General features: G+C 42.4%; 1 protein-coding gene across 4 annotated transcripts in view; it reads right to left on the bottom strand.

Annotated features, from left to right (window-relative positions):
- LNX1 (ligand of numb-protein X 1) overlaps positions 1–26,219 on the bottom strand; it is a 108,875-nt gene that overhangs the window by 30,437 nt on the left and 52,219 nt on the right. For 3 of the 4 annotated variants that reach the window (XM_019740121.2, XM_019740122.2, XM_019740125.2), the window contains 2 exons: positions 1,239–1,480; positions 565–717 (listed from right to left, as the gene is read on the bottom strand). In XM_019740121.2, the coding sequence (XP_019595680.2) occupies positions 565–717; positions 1,239–1,480 (395 nt within the window). The remainder of the gene's footprint in view (positions 1–564; positions 718–1,238; positions 1,481–26,219) is intronic. The other variant, XM_019740123.2, reaches the window with a different exon arrangement.

The raw sequence follows: 26,219 nt of genomic DNA, 5'->3' as shown, positions 1-26,219 counted from the left end.
ACTCACAGGATCTAAGATCCAATAACAACTCCGCATGGATTCTAGAGCCACATTACCTGATTCAACATCTAGCAAGGTAATTTGGGGCAAGCTGAGGAACCTCCCTAAGCTTCAGTTTCCTCACCTGTAAAACAGGGATAATAACAGCAGCGACTTCAAGTTGTGAGGATTACATGAGTTAATGCATGGAAAACACTCAGAACCACACGCCATAGTCATAATAAGAATAAATACTTATATAACATTGACAGTTGACCCTTGAACAACATGGGCTTGCTGCACCAGCACTGTTCTAACTGCCTTCCACTTATTAACTATAATTGTTCTTTATATGCATTAAGCTAGTACCTGAAGGTAACACCTTTTCCCTCCGTCTATGTAAACAGATAGCTATACTTTCTGCCTGTAGTTACTAATGTGAGAAGTAAGCTAACCAAGATCAGAACTATTTTATACCCTTGGGAAGAGAGTTGTCATAGAAAGTCAGTGGGGGTTAAGTTGCCATCACCCCTGAAGTCATTCTGGAGGGCCAGCCCATTCCCAGTCTGCAGAGAATTCTTTTACCTTCAGGGGCAGTCGTGTTTTCAGAATTTTCTCTACCCTGGTCAGCTTGGTTGGCAACTACACTTCCACTCTTTGTCCTTCGAAGAACACTCAAAGCTCGATTTATTTTTTTAAAAGATCTGCTTCTGATAGAGGATCGCTCAAAGGGCCGTGCTGAGGAAAAGAGAGAAGTAAGGAACAGTAGCTACACATTCACAGAAATCCTCTTTTATGCACATCTGGTAAGACATGCGCAATAAAACATGAACAGTGATTACTTCTAGATGGTAGGGTGATAGAATTTGGTTATGTATATTTTCTAAGTTTTCTGCAATGAAATATATATGGCTTATTTAAAAATCTGCTTTTCTTTCTTCCCGGGATGGACTGAATATAAGAGCACTTTTCCTGAGCAGCACGGACGGGAAAGTACTGACATTGCAGGAGTGATGAATTAGGTCTAGCTTCAACCCCTTTCGCCAAGGCAGATTACACACATTTTTAATGATCTGAGGTACTCATGCTTTCATTTCAGTTTGGAGAATTGGACTTAGGTTGCTGCCAAAACTACCAGAGTGATTTCTCCTTAAAAAAACAACAACACAACATTTCGAGAACTTTCCACACTGAGTATTCCACAGAGGGCTATCTCAAAGCAAAGAGCCCGTTCCCAGACAACCAGCCATTTGACTCACCCCTAATTCGGTTGCCCCGGCCAAAGTCCGATGGACTGTTTGCTGGCTGACCATCCTCTGCGGTGGACACATAGGCAGGGTTATCTAGGCCAGGCTCGTCTGTTGTTAAGGAGATGGTGGCAGCTGCAGAAACCTCTGGGGAGAGTGCCGTGGCTGTAAGGCTTGCACAGCCATCTGGACAGCCATCCTGAGAGCACCTCTTCCTGTCTTTGGTCAGGCCATAGTGGGAGGCACCTTTACAGCTGTAACAAAACCAGTGGACGTGAGAAATGGCTTTGGCTTTGTGCGTGAGTAACCAGGCTTCTTCACATAGGCATGCTTGCTACACAGGTCTTGATTTGCTCACCCCTATATCCACCTCCCTTTTCATATGTATATACTCATATACGCTTGCCAACCAAATGAAACGATAATTAGAGAAAACAATTTTTAAAAGATGCTTACTGCATTCTCTTAAAGCAATCTCTACACTGGCCTCTGGAATGCAAAGCTATGAAAGCTGTCATGGCATCTATGAGACTAAGGCTTGAGGCTGGCGATCTTCAACAATTTGGACCTGGTAATTCCTTCTTGCTGGTGTTTATTTTGACCATGAAAGTGCTTAGTCACACACTCAGTCCTCTCTTTTGGGTTTAGCTCCCAAAGCACTGAACATAAATTCAAAGCTCCTCCCAGATGCCATATTTAACTGTCCATGGAAACAGAGTCAACATCACCAAAAGCCACAGGAGTTTACTCAGCACCACTGTTCTCGAGAGGCAGGCTCGCCGACTTTCCTTGTTCACCTCTAGGCTGGTCTCAGAGTGGCCAGGACGAGGGCCTGGGGGTTCCTACGTACTGAAAAATTTCATTCATTGTCATGTCTTCTAATACTGGGAGAGTAAAACAACATCCACAGTCTTTAGAAAAACAAAACAAAACACCATAATGGTCTATACCCATTCACCATCTGTGTTAAAGAGCAGGCCCAAGGGCCAGGAGACCAAGGTTTGAGTTGATCTAGGTCCATATTTTGCTATGAATGTACTTCCATGTGCCACTGGGCGAGTCGTTTCAGCTCTTAGGTAGGGTTTTGGTCAGAAAATGGTGATTTAACTATCTCATTGCGCTTTGGTTAGGAAATAGCCACAGACAGCCACACTGGCTTCCACAGTTGTTGTGAAGGCAGAAATAATATGGGTGAGCCCTTTTAAGATGTGGCTATTTGCATATAATGAATATGCATATTATAAATTATTTTTATCAATTCGTTATAGAAACCTTATATGTCTGAAGTATTTTAAACACTTGGTCTCAGCCAAAAGGCTGAGAAGTGACGAGCTAAATAAATAACCCATCTGAAAATGAAATGGCAGTCTGCAGTCAATATGCAGGCAGGATTTATATGGCCCCGAGAACTATAGAGCCTGGGGCTAGAAGGGCCTGTTGTCTGGCTCAGAATCCTTGCTGTGAAGCTTACCTAGCTGTGTGACCTGGGACAATTTTGTTAACGTGGTTAAAGTTCCTAATCTGCACATACCTCTTGGGCTGCTGTGAGGTCTGGCTGACATTAAGTCTTGTCAATAGTTTAGTACCTTGCCAGATAGATAGTAAGTTCTCAATAGATGGTAGCTCCTTCCATAATCCATCCATTCTAAAATGCCAGTTTAGTCATACTTTAACATCTCTCAGGTTAGGATGCTTGGGTGATTAATGGGGTTATATAGCTTCTGTTGCCAAGCCGCAGTCACCATGCAGATGCCACTACCCGAGCATGGCAAACACGGTCACCGGTATCCAACTTGTCACTTCCATTGAGTTGCATCCATTCTTGGTACTATGCCATTGAGTTTAACTGCCATTAAATGTCTTAGAAAAGATTACATTATGATTCAGTGTTAAAATGAAAAGTTACTGCATATATATAGAAAGTCTCAAAAACAGGGCAGTGGCATGTAAATTTGATATTGGTGAAATAAATATTCATCCTTAGAAGGAAGACAAATATTCCACATTTTCTTGCAAGAGACAAGCAAATGCTTTATTTGCTTAGAAAGAAAGATACTCCCCCGACCCCCCACCGAGATGAAAAGTGGTGTTAGAGTTTGTTACTGAGATCATTAAAAAGGATAGACCTATTTCATGCCAAACAACACAACTAGAGGGCAGGAGAGGTCACCACATTTGTGTGAATGGATTTCAAAAGCCAAACAATGTGACCCATCCACACATGGCAGAGATATCTTTCAAGGTAGTGAGATAATTTAACCAGTGGCAGATTTTAAAAATTTCTTGTTGGTACATAAAATATGATATTTCTTATGGCATCTTCAATTTGCTGAGATGTGGTTTTACTATTAGTAGAAACGGACTTGGATGGTACAACCCCACACTCTTGCCATAGAGTGTAGCTAGCAGCTTCTAACGCGGGTCTTTCCCCCACTGTAAGGGTTCAGGCTCCCTGTTTGAACTGATGAGGTTTTACTCTTCTAATTAGTTACATTGGATTAGAATTGTTCTGCTTAAAAATAGCAAAGTGGTTGATATGGGAAACTCAAAAATTGAAAGAAACACTGTGTGATGGAAAAAATAAAAGCCAGCATGCATTTGAGCCGCTCCCAAGTCATAAATACATGAGTGGAACACTTCTATACAAGCCAGCAGTATTTGGTTAGCAACGCATGGGAAGGAAGTTCCTAGACTATTTAGTTGGACTGGAAAGTGTCTCAGCAGTGCCCTTGCCCTTGACCATGTGCCCTGCCAGAGCAGGAAATGAATTTTCCAATTGGACAAATGGCTGGCAAAGGCACAAACCATGGCTTTCTGAGGGGACCTAGCATATCCTAGTGGAAAAGGTGGCATCCTATTCTGCCGCCACATTTGTGAGGAGGGTTACCGTATTTAAAAATATCTGAATCCCAAGACTATACCCTTAAGAAACCCATTGCTACTTCAAATCCTTGGAGTTCTAAGGAGACATTTGAGTTCAGGTGAGGAAAAACCTCATAAAATGCCTAAGTAAGGCTTCCCTATGGCCTCATATCGCGGCTATCCTTACAACATCTGGAGAGGGTACAGAATATAGATTTAAACGTTCAGACTCATAAGCCTTGGTAAAAAAATAAAAATAAAAAAGGTGCTGCTAAAGCAACTCATACTTGTGTAATGGTGCTTGCTCCAGTTTCTTGGCTTAGTTTAAATCTGAGGCACAGAGTGATCCATGAAGGTAGCAGCTTGTACTTACTAATTATCTCTTTTGTGCTGACTAATGCTGGGACCTCTTGATTTACTAGCACAGAAGAGGGGAGGCGAGGGGAAGAGCTGATTAGCATTAGCCAGTACAGGGACCTACGGTGAACCCTGGGTTGTGTTCAAAGCAAGCAGGATTTATTCTTCCTTTTAGTTATCCTGAGTGCTAAGTACTCTCAGGTGGTGATGGGCGACGGCCATGAACTTGAAGGATGAACATAAGGAACGTGAAAAACCATTTTTTCAAACCAACCAAGTACTTTTGACATGCTGTTCAACAAAGCAAGTCTGAAAATCCTTTGGTTTTAGTTGTTGTTTTGTTCTGTTTTGTTGTTAATAACAAAGCTCCTACATCCTACGCTCCCATATTAAACTGAGTGGAGGGCAAGTCAGTCTTCATATGAGAAGGTTGACACTGGGTATACCACAGAATTTTTGTTTTTGCAAGCGTGGGGAGCAAGAAGAGATAAGGAACCCCTTTCTTGAAAAAATTCCTGAGTCCATGACTTTGATACTAATGGAAGTTGACTTGAGCAGGATGGACCCCAGGCATAATTTACAGAGACTCTGATGGAGAGTTCTCCGCCGAGTTCAGCCAACCGGGCAACACAAGCTGGTTTGCAGGGGAGGGCTCCCTTCTGACGGTGAACTATGTACTTATGAGAGGAGAAGAAAAGTGGTCCACAAGAAAGTGAGCCTCAATACCCGTATAGCAGTCTATATAACTACACAATTTCCCTTTGATCTAACTTCCCTCACATTCTTTCTTTCTCAGTTCATTTCTGAATTAGGTAAACAGCGAGTCAGCTCCTCACATTGAGTTCATTAATTGCCCAGTCTGATCCTATTTTAAACCAGGCTTGCAAACTCATATGCTAGTCAGGTGAGGAAATGAGGGAGGTCAGGCTGGGTGGGGACTATGGAGAGCGGTGCTTTAAGGGCGCAGCAGCCGGCAGACTTTGCTGGTCATTGTCTCAAGAAAACCAGCCTAAAAGCAATTAGGCAAGACATAAAAGACATCTAAATTGGAAAGGAAGAAGTAAAACTGTCACTCTTTGCAGATGACATATTATATATAGAAAACCTCACGGATTCCACCAAAAAACCCGTTAGAACTAATAAACAAACTCAGTGAAGTTGCAGGATATAAAAATCAATATGCAAAAATATGTTGCATTTCTGTACATTAATCATTTCTGTACACTAATAATTGTCTATCAGAAAGAGAAATTAAGAAAACAATCACATTTAAAATTACATCCAAAAGAATAAAATACGTACAAATAAATTTAACCAAGAAGGTAAAAGACCTACACACTAAAAACTTTCAAGACATTGGTGAAAGAAATTGAAGACACAAATAAATGCAAAGATGTTGCATGTTTATAGATTAGAAGAATTAATATTGCTAAAATGTCTGTACTCCCAAAGCAATCTACAGATTCAATGCAATCCCTATAAAAATTCCAATGGCATTGTTCATAGAAATAGAACAAACAATCCTAACATTTGTATGGAACTGCAAAAGACCCTGAATAGCCAAAGCAATCTTGATAAAGAAGAATAAAGCTAGAGAAGCATTACACTTCTTGATTTCAACATATATTACAAAGCTATAGTAATCAAAACAATATGGTATTGGCATAAAAACAGACACATAGATCAATGGAACAGAACAGAGAGCCCAGAAATAAACCCACAGACATATGGCCAATTAATTTACAACAAAGAAATCAAGAAAATACAATGGGGAAAAGAGAGTCTCTTCAGGAATGGTATTGGGAGAACTGGACAGCACATGCAAAAGAATGAAAACTGGACCACTATCTTACACCACATTCAAAACTTACCTCAAATTGAATTAATGACATGACTGTTAAGACCTGAAAACATAAAACTCCTACAAGAAAACACAGGTGGCAAGTGCCTTGAAATCAGTCTTGGCAATGATTTTTTGGGATCTGATATGATGACAAAGGAAACAAAAGCAAAAGTGAACAATTGGGACTACGTCAAACTAAAAGTCTTCTGCACAGCGAAGGAAACCATCAACAAAATGAAGAGGGAACCCATGGAATGGGAGAAAATATTAGCAAATCATACCCAAAATATATAAAGAACTTATACAACTCAATAGCAAAAAAATAAACAATCTGATTTAAAAATGGGCAGAAAAAACCTGAATAGACAATTTTCCAAAGAAGGCATAAAGATGACCAACAGGTACATAAAAATATGCTCAACATCACTAATCATGAGGGAAATGCAAACCAACACCACAATGAGATATCACCTCACACCTGTGAGAATGGCTGTCATCAACACGACAACAACTAAGTGTTGGCGAGGGTGTGCAGAAAAGGGAATCCTTGTTTATTGTTGGTAGGAATGTAAAATGGTGCAGCTAGTATGGAAAATGGGATGGTGTTTCGTCAAAAAATTAAAAATAGAGCTACTGTGTTTCCCCGACAATAAGACCTAGCCGGATCATCAGTTCTAATGCGTCTTTTGGAGCAAAAATTAATATAAGATCTGGTCTTATTTTAATATAATATAAGACCAGGTCTTATATAATAATATAATATAATGTAATGTAATATAATATAATACCAGCTCTTATATAACATAAGATCTGGTCTTATGTTATGTAAGACCAGGTTTTATATTAATTTTTGCTCCAAAAGATGCATTAGAGCTGATGGTCCAGCTAGGTCTTATTTTCGGGGAAATTCAATACCATATGATCCTACCAGATGATCCAGAAATTCCATTTTTGGGTATTTATCCAAGAAATTGAAAACACAAATGCAAAAGTATCTATACTCCCATGTTCATCGTAGCATTATTTACAATAGCTAAGCTATGGAGGCAACCTAAGTGCCCATCAATGGACGAACAGATAAGGGAAAGGACAGACACACACACACACACACACAATGGAGTATTATTCACCCATAAAAATTAATGAAATCTTGCCATTTGCGACAACATGGATGGACTTTGAAGGCATTATGCTAAGTGAACTTAGACAGAAAAAGACAAACGCCATATCATCTCATATGTGAAGTCTTAAAAAACCAAAACCAAGCTCATAGAAACAGAAGAGATTGGTGGTTACCAGAGGCGGGGGCTGGAGGTACGGGATGAAAGGGCTAGAGGGGTCAAAAGGTACAAACTTCCATTTATAAAATATGTAAGTCACGGGGATGTAATAATGCACAGCCTGGTGACTAGTTAATAATACTGTGTTGCGTATTTGAAAGTTGCTAAGAGTAAATCTTAAAAGTTCTCATCACACACACAAATTTTTGTATCTATGTACAATGATGGATATTAACGAGACTTATTGTGGTGATCATTTTGTAATATATACAAATATTGAATCATTATGTTGCACACCTGAAACTAATACGTTATATGTCAATTATACCTCAATTTAAAAAGACCAGCCAGTGTTGCTGAAGCAAGCAATTTGGAAGCTGAAATTCAATTTTTAATGTGAAATCTCTTGATTTTAAAAGTTGGAAACAAGTTCAAAATTTTTAAGACAGTTGTGTCGGCCAAACAAAACACATCTGTAGGCCAGATCTATCTCAAGGGATGAGAAAATTCCAACTTCTGGGAATTAAAAAAAAACCACAACTGCCAGTGTGGGTAAGTCAGACTGATTTCTCTCTTTTCAGTCCTCCACAAGCAACACTCCCACCCTCTTACTCTTTCCCCAAGCTCCCTCCCTCCCCATTTGTGGGAGTGTGTGTGTGTGTGTGTGTGTGTGGTGCACGCATAGGGAAAATGGCCCAAAGGGGCGTCCCTTTCATTATTTGCCCCAGCCTCATTTCTGATCCAAGGCAGAGAATAAGATTGAATTCTCAACTCTTTGTCTTTCACTCATGGGAGAGCTAATTACTTGCCCAAAGCTATTATATCATGGGAAAGGGAGACATTTAACACTAATAGATGTATTCACTTTCAGGCAAAGAGAATTAAGATTCGGGGGCTCTGGGGAAGCAAGTTTCCCTGCCAACAGCTGGGTCTTAGGCTTCAGCAGCTCGTGAACAGAATGAGTGACTGGGAAACTTAGCTCAAAGTGGGTACCAGGGGCCAGGCTGGGAGACTGCTGCAGCAGAGATGGTCCCTGCGAGCGAGTGACAGGCTCTCCTTTGTGTTCTCAAGTGAGGCAACTGGGAGACAGGCCTCAGGGAGCCTCAGGAATCCACAGAAAGTCCTTGTCAGGGTGCTGCTGACTCTGTAGGCTGAGGGTGGGCCTCAGTCATGCGTGCCTGGCACCCATCTCCCTCTCCAGGGCCACCAGCCTGGCCCTCCTGACACCACACCTCCAGGGCTTTGGAACACACCCTAGCCTCTCTCCCTGCTCCCAGTCTTCCTCCCCATTTTCTCATCCAACCCATTGTGACCCCTCCAAACATAACTTCTTTTTACGCAAAACCTTCCCATGGAAATGCTTCCCACTGCTTACAGGATCGAGTCCCAAATCCACATGCTGATGTTCCAGACCTTCTCTGATCTGTTTCGATGATGGTCTCACTACAAGCATGCGATGCGTGCCCACATCACCACAGTCTGGCGACCCAGAAGGGGGTTGGGAAGAGGACAGCTTACATCGATTGGCCTACTACGCGCTGTATTATGCTTCACATATGTGGTCTTCTTTTATCCTCCCAACTGGCCTATGATATTAGTTAAACCACCTCCGCTTCACAGATGAGGGTATGGAAGTGAGAAGGGAAGAAGCTTTGTCCAGGTTCCCAAAGTGGAGCAGAGATTTGAAACCGAACCGTGGGGTTCCATGCCTTCCCCCCTCGCATGGCCTTGCCTCCAACCCGGAGCCTCCCCTGCACTCCAGGCTCATCAAAATGCTCGCTCCACATCTTCACTTATGTGTCTCCTTTGCACAGGACTCTCGAGCTTCACATATCCAAGCACCCTAACCTTCCCTGCCAAACCAGCTCATCCGGTCTCTTCCCCGTTTTATTAAATAGCACCTTACATCTGTCCTGTTCTTCAGGCCAAAACCCTCAGAGCCATCCCTGATTCCTTTCTTTCTCTCGACACCCCAAATATAATCCAGCAGGATCTACACAGGATTCTACTACTTTTCATCACTTCCACTACCACCGCCGTGGTCCAAACCACCATCATCCATGCCTGGATTATTGCAACAGCCTCCTGAGAGGTTTCCTGTTTCTATACTCACTTCCCTTCCCTATCTAGTCTCAACAGAGCAGCCAGAGGACCCTTTTACAAGAGCTCGCCTTTTTACTAAAACATGATTCTCACAAGGCCCTGTACTTCCTGTCCCCCGGTTGCTCCTGCACCCCCTGCTGGTCCTCACTGCTGCCCAGCGCGTTCCTGCTGTGGTGCTTTGTGCTGTACTGATGCCCCTGCCCCTGTCAGGAGCACTCTTTCCCCAGATGTCCTCCTGCTGTGCTCCATCATCTCTTTCAAGTCTCTGATTAAAATCCACTTGCCCTGACCACCTTATTTAAAGCAGCAGCTGTTTTTCTGACACCTCCTGTTTCTACACCTCCTCCCTGCTTATTTTTTTCTCTATAGAATTCAAGCTCCAAAGGGTAGGAGCGTGGAGTCTAGTTCCATACATAAGCCAACAGAACCAGACTTTGAAACCTTTATCCATCTAGGATCAAGGCGGCTTCCACATATTGGTGCCTGGGGAAGAGTTAGCTGATGGATTCCCATGTCACTCCTGGCTGAAGGTCAAGGTACATCAGCTCTTCCTCAGCTGACTGGTTAGCTCTGGGAGCGTCTTACTCCACAGGGTACTGGGGACTAGAGGAAAGGGACAAAGCTTTGCTTACCTGGGTACCTTTCAGAGAGTCTGCATACCAGACATATCTCCTAGGGCAGGCACTCAGCAAATGTGCAAAATTGAACTAAGCAGCAGCCACTCTATTAGTGTTCTATTTATTGAAATTACCACACTGGGAATTGACGGATTCACCGATAGGGAACTCGTATAACATAACTGTTGTGGTGGATTGTTTTGCTGATGCTCCCTTGCCCAGTCTCCCTTCTCTCTCAGCAAGCTCATGATTTTCCTTTTCATTTCCCCACGCTCCAACTCCAGGTGACAAAAATTAAAGAGGGAAAGTAAGACATTTCTTTCATTTCTGTTTCTTTTTTCATATACTTCCCTAATAACTTAGTAGGATTTTATTTGATCTGTGTTTTAAAACTATTATACATACTATGGGACTAAGAGTAATAATATATCCTCTTTTGCTAGATTAAGTTGGTACAGCAGAGTTTTTTTAAGAGTGATTTTAAAATACATTTTTTTCCATCAGCGAACACTTATGGTGGGAGTTGGGGGGGAGGGAGCTCGTGAGAAAGATAGCACAGTAGAGCAGAAAAGATTCAGACTTTCAAGTTTAGAACACCTGGTGTGACTCCTAGGTCTGCCACCTTGGAGCTCTGCCACTTTGAGCAAGTTCCTTAATTCCTCTGACCCTTGTTTCCCAGATGCAAAATGGACATAATAATGTTTACTTATTGTGAGGGTTAAAGATTCATGCAAAGTGCCTAACAGTAGCTGGACTATCGTAGTAACTCCAAAAGCAGTAACCAGCATAATTATTGTACATCAGGCATGATGCTAGATGCTATGGATGCAAAGACAAATATTGCATAGTGTAGGCACTCAAGGAACCTGACACGAAAACAGAAAAGCTGCCATGCCACGTTATCAGAGAGAGCTAGTGGTACGAGCCAAGTGTTAGAAGAGCTCAGAGGAAGGGGCCACTCATTACTCTGCGTGGGGGAATCAGGGAAGGCTTCTCAGAAGAGGTGAAATCTGAGCTGCATCTAGGAAAATGAGTGACACTGGTTTAGCAAACTGGGTGTGAATGCCACATTCAAAGACCCCAAGGATGCAAATGCATGGTAGGTGACAGAAATATTGGATTCAGTGCAGAATTTGTCCCAAGTGACACTGACGGGGGGAAAACATAGCTGACGTGAGACCAAAGAAGAAGAGAAATAAATACTGGGGGTGGTACTGGGGATAAAACCCAGGACACTGGACTGCTAGCCTATCACCCATTTCTGGGGTTCCGTAGGGCTAAGCCATGCCCTTGGGGGCAGAGACAAGTGGGCACTGAGAAGTCTGATGCCAACACAGGAGAGGCTAGGAGGGAGCAGGAAGGGTGAAGTTGACAACAGAAGGCTCAGCGTCACTTCCTCAGAAACTCCATGCCCATCAGTCGAAAGCGGACCACCACTCCTACCCCGCCGTCACCCACTTTCACTTTCTTAGCACCTAAATCTTTGGAAATTATTTTGTATCTTTATTTGCTTATTTGTTTCCCTTTTAAATGACTGTCCCCTCCCTCCCTCCGCCAAATAGACTATTGAAATAGCTTACGTTGAGTGTAAACAACTTGTCTTGCTCACCACTAAACCCTCACCGCTGCACAAACAGCACTCAGGGACTTGGGAGTGTCAGAGCAGCCTGAGAGATTCTGGGAGCAGCTATGTTTTTTCTTGCTCCTTTTATTAGATATTTTCTGTTTATACTTTTAACTGCGCTGGCCCAGATACGTTTTAATCATTGCAGGATGCCTTGATCCTTTTGTTTTGGAAGAAGGCAGGCTGTATCTTTTAAATACATTACTAATATTTCATGACCCTTTCAATGCAAAGCACTAGAAATCTTCATTGTGTATGATAAAAAATAAATGCATCCGTCATCATCTTCCAAAACAGTCCCATTTGAGATCCCTGAGCCCACCCTTGAGCAGGACACACCCTTGCTAATTAAGTCCTGACCATGTTACTTGGAAAAGACTCAAATAACAGTAATACACCATCTATTAATACAACGGCTCTGATTCTCAGGCAGCCTGCTGGTCCTGAGCACAGTACTCACTGGGGAACTTTCTAAGTTCAGATTGGATCATTATTTCCTACATCTTACTCACTATACCTGCAGCTTCTAAAGGCCTCTCTCTGGTCTAAGAACATTATGTCAAGTCACTCTTCCTTGTTTGGATTACTTTTTCTCCCCCTCTACGTTAAAGCCCATGTTCTCTGGGGTCGAATTACATGACCACTCACATAGCTAGCAGAAACCATACGTGGAAAAAAAAAAAGTCACTGGTCCTTTTGTGTAGTCATGGGTGAAATAAACATCAGTTAATAAGTAAAAGAGGTCATTGCTTGGGTAAGCCCACCCTCTGGGAGTCCGTTGAGGCTCTGAGGATGAACTTGAGCCTGAAAGGCCATCACCCCGGAGAGCCCTTAGACTTTTTACATCACCACCAACCACACACTCCTTCCTCTCATTAGCCCCTATCTTCTGCCTCCAAACCTCTGGGGGGAAATGTCCCCAGCAATCCCAACCCCTGGCTCACTTGTTAATGAATACCAGAAAGGGAAAATTAAAAACAAACTGGAAAACGATGTGCAAGCACAGGCCAAGTTTTGGGCAGATGGAACCCCAGTCTCTTGACGTGGGCAGGGTGAGGTGGGGAGAGGTACAGGGTGCTCTTAAGGTAGAATCAGCTCAGAAAAAAAAAGGATCCAATGTCAACCTAAGTGAGCACACCTGACTGAGCTTACCAAAGATGCCCATGTCCCTCTGGGAGAGATCAACTGTACTGTGCGGGCATGAGAAACAGCTGGCTTGGCTGCAGTGTCCATTTTTATTCTGGGGGTGGGGAGGCAGGGAAGTCGTGATATTCTTTTACCTAATGTTAGTGGCTCTCCTTTTCTGCCTCTTTTTATTTTTTTTTTATTTTACAGATTTAGGTCTGTAAGACAATTTGTGGCTACATCTTTCTGTCCTTCAAATCTCAATTCAAACGTAGAGCTTACAATTATAGCCAACATGGTACACTTATTATGGACCAGGCACTATTCTACGTGCCTCGTTCGTATTAACTCATGCAGTCCTCACGTCATCCCAATGAGGAAGAGCCCATCACCATTTTGCTAATGAGAAAAGGAAGGCACAGAGAGATTAAGTAACTTTACCAAGTTCACACAGCTGCTAAGTGGAGGGGCTGGGATTTGAACCCAAGGCAGGCTTTTAGTTGAGATGTGTGTGTACCCTAGGATGATAAGATACCATGCAGCCTGGTGGCTGATGATTTGGAGGTGACTGCAATGTAGGAGGCAGGGAAAAAGCAAGAAAAATTGGAAGCAGGTTATGCACAACCTTACGCTCTTTACTACAGACAGTGTTCACTGCCAGCTGAGTAGCTGCTCTGAGGGCTACAAACAGCATGGGCTGGTTAGTGTGGCCTGTTCTCATCGAACTGGCATCTTCATCGAACTGGCATCTTCAGGCTGCAGTGGCCAGGCATGAGCCAGGAGCGTCCAGTGGCCTGTGCCTTCACTTCTGCACTGTAAACAGGGCCATTTGTCAGTGGAGAATGCTGGGCGGGTCAGTGGGTGGAGAAGGCAATTGCAGTGGCCTTCTCATGCCCTTGGGCTTGCTGTCTCCCAGTCATTCTTCCTCTCAGGAAAACAACCTGATTAACTCTGAAAATAGGTGTGGCCCCAAGCATTCTAATGGGCAGAAGCTTAAAATGATCCTGTCTGGGTGTGGACTCCTCCAGGTGATTTATTCCTCCTCTAGGGGGAGCCCCTCAGTCCAGGCGTTCCTATCCCAATACACAGGATGAATACACAGCATTGTGGTGGAAAACAGGATTTATCAGGAGAAAAGCGGCAGACCTAGGCAGACCTAACCATCTTATGCTGGTTAGGAGTGTATCTCTCCTGCTAATCACAAGTCATAAGAGAAACCAGCAGAGCTGTTTTTTGTTCTGTGCTTTGTCTTTATCACCAGGCATGGCAGTTATCCTGTCAAACCCTGCCCCAGCAGGGTTATGCTATCCCCATTTCACAGATGGGGAAAATGACACAGAGAGGTTAAGGAATTTATCCAAGGTGACACAGCACTAAAGCAAAGTAGAACATACCTCTGAGATTTTGTTGTTGCCCCTGTGTATCACTGCCCAGTTATCTTACAATAATATTAATAACTAACACACATGGTCCTTAAATGGGTCAGCCTGTTCTAAGTATTTTACCCTGTACTCATTAAATCCTCACAACAGCCTAATGAGGGAAATGAGATTATTATCCCCATTTTGCAGATGTGAAAATGTAATACACAGGTTCACTTGCCCAGGGAGGGGTGCTAAATGTAGGGTAACCAACAGCCACCATTTACCCAGGACTGACTAGGGTCTTGAGATGTGGGATTTTCAGTTTTCAGACTGGGTCAGTTCCAGGCAAACCAGGACGAGCTGGTCACCCCACAAGTGGCAGAGACAGAATTAAAGTCAGTCGCAACTTCAAACAATATGCTCTTCACTATGGTATTTGGCTACATTTTTTTCCTTTTCTTATGTTTTGCCCAAAGATTTAATAGAAACAGAAGCAAGTTGGGTGGGGACTTTCGTGGTTTTAGGTCTTCCCAGTGTGTGCTCACATGACACACTTGTAGAAGGGCGTCCAAAAGGCCACCCCCAAACTGCTGCCTCAGCACCACCCCTCCCAGCAGCCCCTGCAGGTACAAGCCTATGCAATCCCAGGGCTCCCCAGCAGCTAGAAGACCCGACTCCACTGTCAGGAAGAGTCCAGCTGATAGGCAGGAGTGCCTGATAAATGCCAGCTCTGCTCCCCGGGGCGATGCCTAAAGATTCCAATCCTGAAACCAGATGTGCAGTTGACAGTGGTTAATGAGGGGTGGTTGAGGGCTCAGGCCCAGTCCACATGCCAGGTCAATCCTTCACAGAGACGTCAGGATAGTTTATCCATTCTCTGAGTCTTTGGAATCTTTGAGGTCGCTAAGATTTTTTTCCCTGGACACTTTGGGGGGAGGGAGAGCAGACAATTCCCATATTACAGATGATTTGAGCTTTCCGTCAACTGTCCATGGATTAGGGTGTATGTGTGGTGGTCACGGTGGTGGTTGGGGGGAAAGTGTCTTCTTTTTGGTTAACAGTTGGTCCCTGCAGCTCTTGGTTCCATTCAGAATTATCATCTTTACTTTTTACAACACTTGGAAATAACCATAGTCTAGCTGCTCATTTACGAGAAACCAGGCTACGGATCAACTGTGCTTTCTATTTCAGGACTGACTAGGAAATGTTTTTAGGGTAACTGGGAAAGGGTGGGTTGCATGGTGGTGAGGGTTTCTAAATATGGGAACTGACTGCCCAGTGAGGTTTTCCAAATGGCTTTAAAAGCATCAGCCTAGCTTTCTAGCCACCTGGATGCGTCTTATATCAGTGCCGTGAGTTTTGGTGAAGTCTGCACAACCCTAAGGACTGTCCAGAGGTTGTCACAGCTCAGCATGGTGACAGAGTGTTGGGGCTAGAAGAAGATGGCATGGCATTCAAGTAGAAATCATTCCCAGATGGCATTTTGAAGCATTTCCTTCATTCCTCAAAGCACATTCCATTCCAGCTCTTAGGATAACTATGAAATGTGTGAGTTTCTCCAAGACCTTTCTGGGCTGGGTGTCATGAACCCTCCTTGATGCACTCACTACTTGACGCTCAGATATTGGGAAAGGGTGTTCTTCCTCACTCAGTTTGAAAATGTGTCATACAGAGATATTTGCCTCTTATGCCAAATCTTTCTGCATGATACCAACAAAAATCCTACTTTTCTAGCTAGTTTCTGATGGTTAAATGCACTTCCTCTTCTCTTTCAACATATTGAAAGGAAACAACCTTCCTCCCTGTGAATCATATTTCATTTCTTTAAAATTGTGTTATGAAAATGGGGGAGGGAGTGGATGCTCCTATGTGCAGGAAATGCTGTCTATTATTTATTTATTGGATAACTGAAACCCTCTTTTTTCTCCCTCTCTACGGCCAGGCCTACCTTTTGGCTATTGCTCTGCTCGATTTCTTTGGTTTAGCAAAACCCGGTCACTGCGCTAGACAAGGCTGTCTGTCCTCATGTCAAACCCACATCTACCACAATTTGTATCCAAGCTGGCCTCTCACCTAGAGTGGCTGCTGTTCAAACAAATCCAACTCATTTTACCCAAAGCCTGCCTCTAACATCACTATCTCTAGTGAAGCCGCATAGTAATCTCTCTTCTCTCTGAGCTCATTCATCCATTTATTCCATAAACATTTGAATGACTACTAAAGTCTACCAACCGTAAGGCTCAAGGCTAGGGGCTGCTAAGACTCCGCCCTCTCACAGTTAGCAATCCAGCACAAAAATAAGACAGAAGACAAACAAACAAGCATGAACTACACTTGCTTTACCCTGGGACCTCAGTGTTTCATTACACAATGACATGGAGTGCTGACGGACACTGGTTGTGTCTCTTTGACTAGATTGCAATCTCCCCAAGACCATGTCTTTTGTATCCTCCACCATTTATACATACACAGTTGAGGACATGATGGATAGCCATGAAATACTTCTTAGTTTTATTAGAATCAAATAGAAATAGTTCCTTTTTAAAATTTCAAAACCACTAGAGGTTCAAGGAAGAAACTTTTTGAAATATAACAAAATTAAAAGAAGGTAAGAATAACCCACAACTCTATCTCCAAAGAACGCTACTGCTAATCTCTTAGTAGCTATTCTTCCAATCTCTTTTCAATGCATAGACACACACACACACACACACATTTATGCTATTGTGTTGCTTTTCCATAACTGGACCAAGTAAAATGAACATTTTTAAGGCTTTTAAGATATACTGCTAAATAAATCATCACTGTATCTACAGGTTTGTTTCCCTATCTAGTGGTTCTTAACCTTGGCTGAATAATAGAATCACCTGGGAAGATTTTAAAACTCCAGCCTACCAGGTACTTTAGATCAATTACAATTCCTGGGGCGGGGGGTTCTAATATTGGTGTCTTTATAAAACTCCCCAGTGATCCTAATGTATAGCCATGACCGAGAACCATTACCCCAATTCTTCCCTTCTCACTGATTATTTCAATTGATCGAATCACCCAATCTGCTTAAAACTGACTGCTTCACTGACCAATCATGCCGTGTGAATTCTTAAAATCTTTCATGTCATTGTTGATGTTGGGTGACCAGTAGGTGTCCTGGTTTCTAGGGTAGCTACTGAGTTATTCCCTTGTCCGTACCTGAAAACTATGCTTGGAAACAATCTGTGGATAAAGTCTGGGGTAGTGAGACCTAGTTGGTAAGTCTCTCAAAGCAAGAAGTGGAATAGGGATTTTTTCTCTGCTACAGAAGCATTTGGACTTCGAAAAGTGGAGAATTAATTCTCACTGTCATCCCCTTCACTGGAGAGTGTCCACTTATGCTGACCGTGTGTGTGTGTATGTGTCGGCAACAAATCACTGTTTTGTCTAAAATATCAGGAGTTGAATTCTTAGTTTTATTTATTTGTGCAATGTAATTAAGATATAACCAGGAAAACAACCCAGCAAGGAATGGCCAATATGATCACAAAGTATTCCCAAAACATACATAGCTCAAGGGGTAAATTGAAAGGCTATTTCAATAAACATGGTGATAGAGTCCTGTGGCTTAAAATAAGTCACATTAAAGTTTTTTCCCCCATTATCTTAAATGGTTAAAACTTTTAAATAGAATATATTGGATTCTCTTTAAGCTCTAACTATAAGCCTGAAATAATAAATCCCCATTGGGAGCTATGGGAAGTGCTTGATATAGAGTAGGCTTTCAATGAACACTTGTTCAATGATAACGCAGGAATATTTCAATAATTAGATTGTTGATTCCAACTACCTATGTAAAAATGTTTCTCTATTCCTGGTTAAATATCCTCATATAAGAATGGAAAGAACTTTAATACCACCCCCTTCTTTTTCACCATCCCATTCATTTCCACACTTCTCTCCTTCTCTCCCTCTCTCCCTCTCTCTCACACACGCACACACGCACACACGCACCATACACACTAAGATTTAAAATCCTTGAGATGGAAACTGTCTTAAGGTACTACTTGCCCAGCATGAGTTCTTAATGAGTGATTTTCGAGTAACAATTTAGGATTTACATGTGGATTAAAGGGTCTGTCTCCACTACTGACCCTTCAACATTTCAGTATCTAGCTTTGACTCCGATTACCCAGACTGAATCCCAAGCACAGCTTTAGCTCTTACTTTCTATCACTTGTGGGTCGAGGGTACCTTTTAGGTTTCAATCCATTTGATTCTTTTTCCTTTCACTTCTCTAGGAATTAGTCTCTAGGGAAGAGATAGCAAAGAAAGGAAACAGAAAGAAACATAAGTGAAACCTAAACTTTGGCCACTTGCCAACCATCCAATTTATCACTCAACCTGTTCATGACTAAAATCTATCACCAAAGAACTCCAGTAAAATTAATGGGGTCAAACATTTTAATCTGTCCAATTATTCCACAGGGAATAAACAGAGCCCCCAGATTTATTAGGGTAATATGGACTTCCAAGTTGTTCAAATCAAGCTTTTATCCATCTGCCAACAACGGACACTGGCGAGTGAAAAGTGAGGTATAAAGCATTATCACAAACATCGAGGGCTCATGTCTCCACACGATGGAATTTGGTGCTAACATCCTTTGGATCTGAACTCCTAGATACTTTAGATTTTTGCTAACATGTTAGGCATTTCATCTATTATGAGTTGTTTATCATAATATAAATACAGATGAATAATTACATAGAACTCCAGCTAGATTAAACAACAGGACCCTCCAGAAATCTTCCAAGGAAACGCCAACCCAGGGATGGGTTTATGTTTCTGACAGAGAATAAGTAAAGGATTGTTACAGCAAAAGAAGGTGGTATTTTGAACTTTGAAAATGATTACCTCAAGCCGTATAATGAGTTTTCAAATATAAATATGCACATCTCACGTAAAATTAGACAGCGATCTACTAGACGTCTACTACCTTGGAATTTCTGCTTCATAGGTGAACCTGAAAGTTTAGTGTTGGCCTATTTCAAATGAGGATAACCCTGATACATTGCAGAAGTCACCCAAGATTCAAGTAGTTTCAGACACTTGAAATAATGAGTAGCTCTCTTTACTTTGCCAATTGTCCTAGAATATGCTACGAGGGCTCCATGCCCACCGTTCCCCCTCCTCCTGCTTGCTTAGCAGTAACAGAGCATTTGGTTAATTATAGCAGAGGATTTGGTTAATTACAATATGGGAACTGATCTTTATAAGACAACTTTTCTATTAACTTAATTGTAATCTGGCTGGTCAGCCTATTTTTAAGTTGACCCTCAATTGGATTAAATAAAATTGACATTTTGAATAAGGGTCTTTGTTCCCCCAGAAAACCAGGAGATTGGGCTCACTAATGTCTGCTCTCTTAATGTTAATGACAGTATTGATGTATTTGGGGAAGATATGGTTTGATAAGAAACAGTCCTGTGGTTTAGGACTAAGAAAAACTGTGTTTTTCTTCCCCGTTTTAAAATTACAGTCAACAAGGCTTTCATTGGACCTTGGTAGCACAATGGCCGTTATCTCATTGAAATTGTGACTTGAAGAGCTAGTACTAGAGAGTAGAGGTTTTCTATCCAAGGAATAGCCCTAGAGCTAGGTTTGGAGGTGGCAGAAGCAGTGGCACACAGGGGTACAGCATTTGTTGAGCCCTGTACTACCCTTTCATATATGGTGACTTTCACATTTTTTGTTTTTAATTAGAGTTTGTCAGGGTCACAATGGTTAGTAAAGTTACATAGGTTTCATGTGTACAATTCTGTAATACATCAGGTATATATCACATTGTGTGTTCATCATCCAGAGTCAATTCTCCTTCCATCACCATATATTTGATCCCGTTTTCTCTTGTCTACCACCCCCTCCCCCCTTATCCTTGGTAACCATGAAACTATTGTCTATGTCTATGTCTTTCCTATTTAATAGTAACCATAAACTCTGGGGACAAACATGTTATTATTCTCCATGGCGCAGATAAGGAAACAGATTCAGAGATGCCATGTCACTCACCCAAGGTCACACTGAAGAAGGTCAAGATGATTTTCCTTGAAGTCATTCAATTCTAACAGAACTAGTAAATGGCAGATCAAGAAATGAAAATGGGTTTGTTTGTTTTTGTCTATGAGTTTTTGTTTCTCATTTGTCTTGTTCTTTTGTTGTTTTTGGTTTATATATATCATAGACACAGACAATAGTTTAGTGGTTACCAGAGGGTAACGGGGGTCGGGGGTGGGAGATGAGGGTAAAGGGGATCAAATATATGGTGATAGAAGGAGAATTGACTCTGGGTGGTGAACACACAATGGGATTTATAGATGATGTAATACAGAATTGTACACCTGAAATCTATGTAATTTTACTAACAATTTTCACCCCAATAAATTAAAAAAAAAAAAGAAATGAAAATGGGTCTATAAGACTTTATGACTATATCTTTCTACTGGTAAACATTACCTCCAGGACTAATCCAATTCCTGGAAAGTTCATTGCATTTCTGAGGAGACCACAAGTTTAGGGGACACAAACATAGATAGTCAGTTTGAGTACTGTACGAAGGTGTGCGACTGAATGCTTGAGGGGGTTGCCACTCAGCTAGTACTGTGTTTTCCAAGCCTAGTACCAACGGAGAATGTACCTGCCAAGAGGAAGGGACCCTTTCTTTGTCCACTTACCATTGGGTGCTTTCTTTTAATTTATACATGTTCTGAAGTAGGTCTCATATGGAGGGAATCTTAGAGTGCACAGGTGGAAATTTGTGCTTGATTTGGAGGCTTCCAGAAAGCTCTCACGTGTTGCCCAAATAGTAGTAACCTACATTTGATAGCTCTTTTAGCCACAGGGCCTTCACATACTTCACATGCCCTTACTGTTCTCTTTCACTCTCATTTAGAAACCCAAAAGCCACTCAGTGTGGGCTATGATTCCCCCTTGTTACAAATTAAAAATTAAATTAAAAAACTAATTAAAAGCTGTGCCACCTGCCCAAAGTCGTACAGCTGGTAAACCAAGAGGATTCAAGCATAAGTCTGTTCCTACCTGCTTCCTTTTATTTTTGCAGTTCTATGCTTTCAGCCTAAATAACCGAGCTTTTCCAGCTAACCACTAGGATGCCTTGGCTGCCTGTCTGCAACCCCAGCTCTATTCTGACCTCAGCAAATCCAATAAATATTTCTGTCCCTCAGTCAACAAAGCTCACTAACCAACACAGACATAGGGAGAGGATGGTCCATTAGGCTGGTGAATGGAAATAGCTCAAACGTTCAAACTTCTTAAAGGTAGACTCAGTCACGGAAGGTTCTTGGATCAAAAACAGGATAGGCAATGTGATTATCTTGTGTCTGAAACAGTTCCTCCCTTCCAGGGAGAGTACTCTGAAGGTCAGGAAAAGGGTTTGTCTTGGGGAAGGCACTGGCAAACTAGGCAGATGGTTAAAATAATGAAGTCTTTGTTAGCTCAGGCACATTTTTAGGAAATACCACCTGATCAGTGCTAGCATGTACCCTGTCATTTAATAAAATGGGCAAAGGGGTAATTTGCAAATTGGACTTTGCAAATTGCCAGTACCTATCTAATTACTGTTTAATCAAAATAATCACTTCGTCATTGGCATTCGATTTTTAAAAATACAGGCCATTTGTTTGGAAGCTGCCTACAGGAAAAACATTATAGCATGTTTGGGACTTTTAGCAAATATCTAATAAAGATTCCAGGATAATTTAAATCAAGAAACCTCGTCTAGTCAATGGTGATATTAACGACAACAACAAAAACCCCAATCACTGGACACATACATTATTAAACGTCCAATGTCATGTTTATATCAGAAATTCAAATTGGGGGATTTATAAATGTTGTAAAATGATGAGTACTGGTCACTATGTAAGTGAGACACAATAGCTTCTTCTGAACTATTGCCATAATACTGAGTGCTTATGTCTGCATTATCAACTGCTCAACTCCCTCACCTCTGGCACTAAATGGGAAAACCAACAAACTATTTTTCATATCAGAATGACTACCATAATGGAAAGACAGTACAGAGCTAGCTCTTTTCAACCCTCCTCCCTACATATTGGGCTCCTGGGTAGCCTAGTTGCAAACCAAATAAACTAGCTAGAACAATAATGCTCGAATCCCTAGCTTGCTCTCTTGGAAGACTGACAACACCAAGTTCAAGGATACCAGGCTCTATCAGACAATGGCATGAAGTCCTAAGGGTGCAGGTATTTGGCTAGGTAGAAGCCCCAGCTTCTCCTGCTTTATTTCTTCTTCTCCATCTCCATCAATCTCCTTCCAAGGTCCTGGCATGAAATGGCCTCCCTGAGAGGCCTCGGAGGGACCTCTTGTTCATGTTCATATTTTTTCTCCCTCTTTCTCTCTCTGTTGCTCTGTCTCATTTTTTTCTCTTCTTTTGCATAAAAACATGCATGCACGTACCCTGTTTCCCTGAAAATAAGACCTAGCTGGACAATCCGCTCTAAAGCATGTTTTGGAGCAAAAATTAATATAAGACCTGGTATTATATTATATTACATATTATATTATATTATATTACATATTATATTATATTATATTATATTATATTATATTATATTATATATTATAGACCCGGTCTTATATTATAGTAAAATAAGACCAGGTCTTATATTAATTTTTGCTCCAAAAGACGCATTAGAGCTGATTGTCCAGCTAGGTCTTATTTTGGGGGAAACACGATATACTGTACGGACTAAATTTTGCCCACCCCCTGCCCACAATACATATGTTAAAGTTCTAACCCCCAGTACCTCAGAATATGACTCTATTTGGAGATAGTGTCTTTAAAGAGGAAAAGTTAAATGAGGTCACTGGGGCGGCCCTAATCCAGGATGACTGGTGTTTGTATAAGAGGAGAATATTAGGACACAGAAAGGTGCAGAGGGAAGACCACGTGATGCCACAGGAAGGAGACAGCCATCTACAAGCCAAGGATGAGGCTTAGAACAAATCTCCCCTTATGGCCGTCAGAAAAAAACTAACCCTGCCAACACCTGGATCATGGACTTCTAGCCTCCAGAACGCTGAAGAAGTTCCATTATGTGAGCCCCCCAGTCTGTGGTACTTGGTTATGGCAGCCCTAGCAGACTAATAACACACACTACCTCAGTCTTCTTATTCTCTTTCTTCCAGTAAGTTCAACTAAACTGGCAATGGCTGAGAATTTTTCTCTACTTTTGTCTAACAAGAAGTGCTGTGGACACGAGGTAGAGGCCCCAGAATGGGCCCCAGAATTCTGTAATTTGAAGAAAATTGAGTCAGAAATTAAGAAGATAGGCCACCTGCCCTTTTCCTTCACCAGTTCATTGTGTTCTGTCAAGAAAACCACTTAAATTTTCAGGGCATCTTCTCATCTGTAAAGTGAGAGGCTTGAATTGGATGATCTCTAACGCCCACATTCTATACCCATGAGCTCCCTGGATGAGGCTCACAGAAACAGGCAGTGGTTAGGACAATATTTAGTTTTCAAAATGTTTTTTAGTATAAATTATTTTAGCTTGAAGCTAGTTGTTTGGTTTTGCCTGCTCTGATGCTTTCCCGCCATGTAAACATATAAGCTTGGGGGGAACGTAAAGGGGGGTGAATGAACTCATACCCGTTGTGTAAACCGTGAATGAGGATTAAACGTGAGACTGAAATACCCCACATTTGTAATACGTTTGAACCAAGCTGCGGGTAAGCCACACTTTCTGCACTTCATTTTTCTTGACATTGGACCATAATGAATGCTCGGAGTTCTAAGAGAGAGCTTGAGACAAGCCCTTCCAGATGTGGGTGTTGTTGCTCTTTGTTCTTTCACAACAACCTCCTGGCGATGTATTTATTCCTATCTCCTCAGGAATGTCTAGGAGACAAGACACAGTATGGCCTCTTTGAGGACTGGAAACCACTTTCTGCCTCAGTTGCTCTTTTTGCTGGAAAAAAGTGCTCTGGGGCTGCTTTGAAGACACATGCAAACCACAAGCTGACACCCTGGGCACTGATTCGTGTTTTCCAATGGAAAACAAAGGCAACAATATTTCTAATTAATATAACGGTGCAAGGCTTAAGTTCTTAAGAAAGGGGTAGACCATGGACATAAGTATCATTAATATATTCAGTGTCTGCTTGAAGAAAGCACCTATTGACACAAGATCATCGGCTACAAAAGCTGAAAGCCCCAAGGGAACCCACAGAGAGCACTGGTGCTGCCAGGCGGCAACCAGGCTTGTTTTTAAATAAAAGGTTTGTTTTTCATAAAGATCCCGGAGAAGGTCTTTCCCCCTTGAATGGACCAGCTCTTGCAGAGCACAGCACTTTGATAGTCCCTATAGCAAATTCTCCACATGCCAGTTGGAAAATAACATCCCCAATATGGCTGTTTAGGGAGGAAATTCCAACCACAGGAGACGGATGTGAAAGCATCCAAATCATTCATGCTAGAACACAAGCGTCAGATTCGGCTTCGCTCGTGCCCCACGTGTGCTAGCCTGTGGGCTGATGAGTCTCTGCTGACTCCCTTGCGAGTGGACTCAGGTCCAGCCTTCCCTCAGGGGAAGCTCCGGGCTGCCCAAGAAGCGGCTGCCAGGCATCATCTGCTCCCAATATTTCCCCCTCCTGGAGCCTGCTACACTGATGCTCTCTTCTCCCCTTCAGGTCTAAAGATCTCACCAGGGGAGCCTATTTATTGTTTTCCTGGGTTGTACAACAACAAAAGGACCCTGTTATTTAGCACATGTGCTCCCTAGAGGCAAAGAGGGCCACTCCTGAGCACAGAGCACGATTTTGTTTATTTAATTAGTTACTTGCCTTCTGGGCAACACAGCTGGCCTGGCCTGGGAAGGGAAGAGGTGAGCTGTACCTGTAACACTTCTGTAACCCTCTGGGTGGCCTTGGAAGCAGGGGCTGAAGGGCACGGTGTGCTCAGTAAAGCACACACAGAAACTAGATTTGTCTGAGGAGCTTATTAAAAATAGAACTCTGGGCCCCCACCCTCCTTAGGAATTAGAATCCCGAAGACAGTAGTTCTCAACCAGGGGCAATTTTGTTCCCCAAGAGACATGTCTGAAGAAATTTTTGATCGTCACAACTGGGGAGGTTGCACCTGGCCTCTAGTGGGTGGGTAGGGGCCAGGAATGCTGGTAGGCATCCTTCAATGCCCCCCCACCCCCACCCCCGCCACCCCACAACAAAAATGATCTGGTCCAAAACATCAGTAGTGCTAAGATTGAGGAACTTGGCTCTGTGGGTTAGAGGGTTGCCCAGTACCTATGTTTGTAAGCTCTACAGGTGATTCCAGTGCACACAGAGGTTTGAGAACCTCTGCCCTTGCCTCTGCAGCCAGCTGACAACATCAAGATGCCAGGGCAGTTACAGTGGGTCGACGTGGACATGGAAGTGCACAGAATATGGTCAACTCAGTAGCACTAAAGACAATCACAGCCTACTTTACCAAGTTATTCTAAGACAGGCCCATGGGAGACTTTCATAATAGGATTTTCAAAGGCATTGTGGGCACAAGTAGGCATAGGTCCAGCTATCCCAGAAAGGCAAGGATATGGTGAGCAGTTGCACCTCCGAAATACCAACCTCACTGCCAATTTTCCAACATTAACTTTACAGCTTTAGTTCTTAGAGAGTGTTTGCCAGCCCTCTTCTCAAGTGCATTGCACTTCTGGGTAGGGCCCTATCTTCAACCCTAAGTGTCATAAGTAGATCATGGGAAGCAGTAGTTAATTCTAGGCCTTGTATGTGAGTCACTTGGTGTGCAAC

This window comes from Rhinolophus sinicus, linkage group LG02 (assembly GCF_036562045.2).
Source record: "Rhinolophus sinicus isolate RSC01 linkage group LG02, ASM3656204v1, whole genome shotgun sequence".
In the NCBI taxonomy this organism is placed as follows: domain Eukaryota; kingdom Metazoa; phylum Chordata; class Mammalia; order Chiroptera; family Rhinolophidae; genus Rhinolophus; species Rhinolophus sinicus.
The sequence above is the reverse complement of the archived record's forward strand: the minus strand, read 5'-3'. Positions and strand labels throughout refer to the sequence as shown.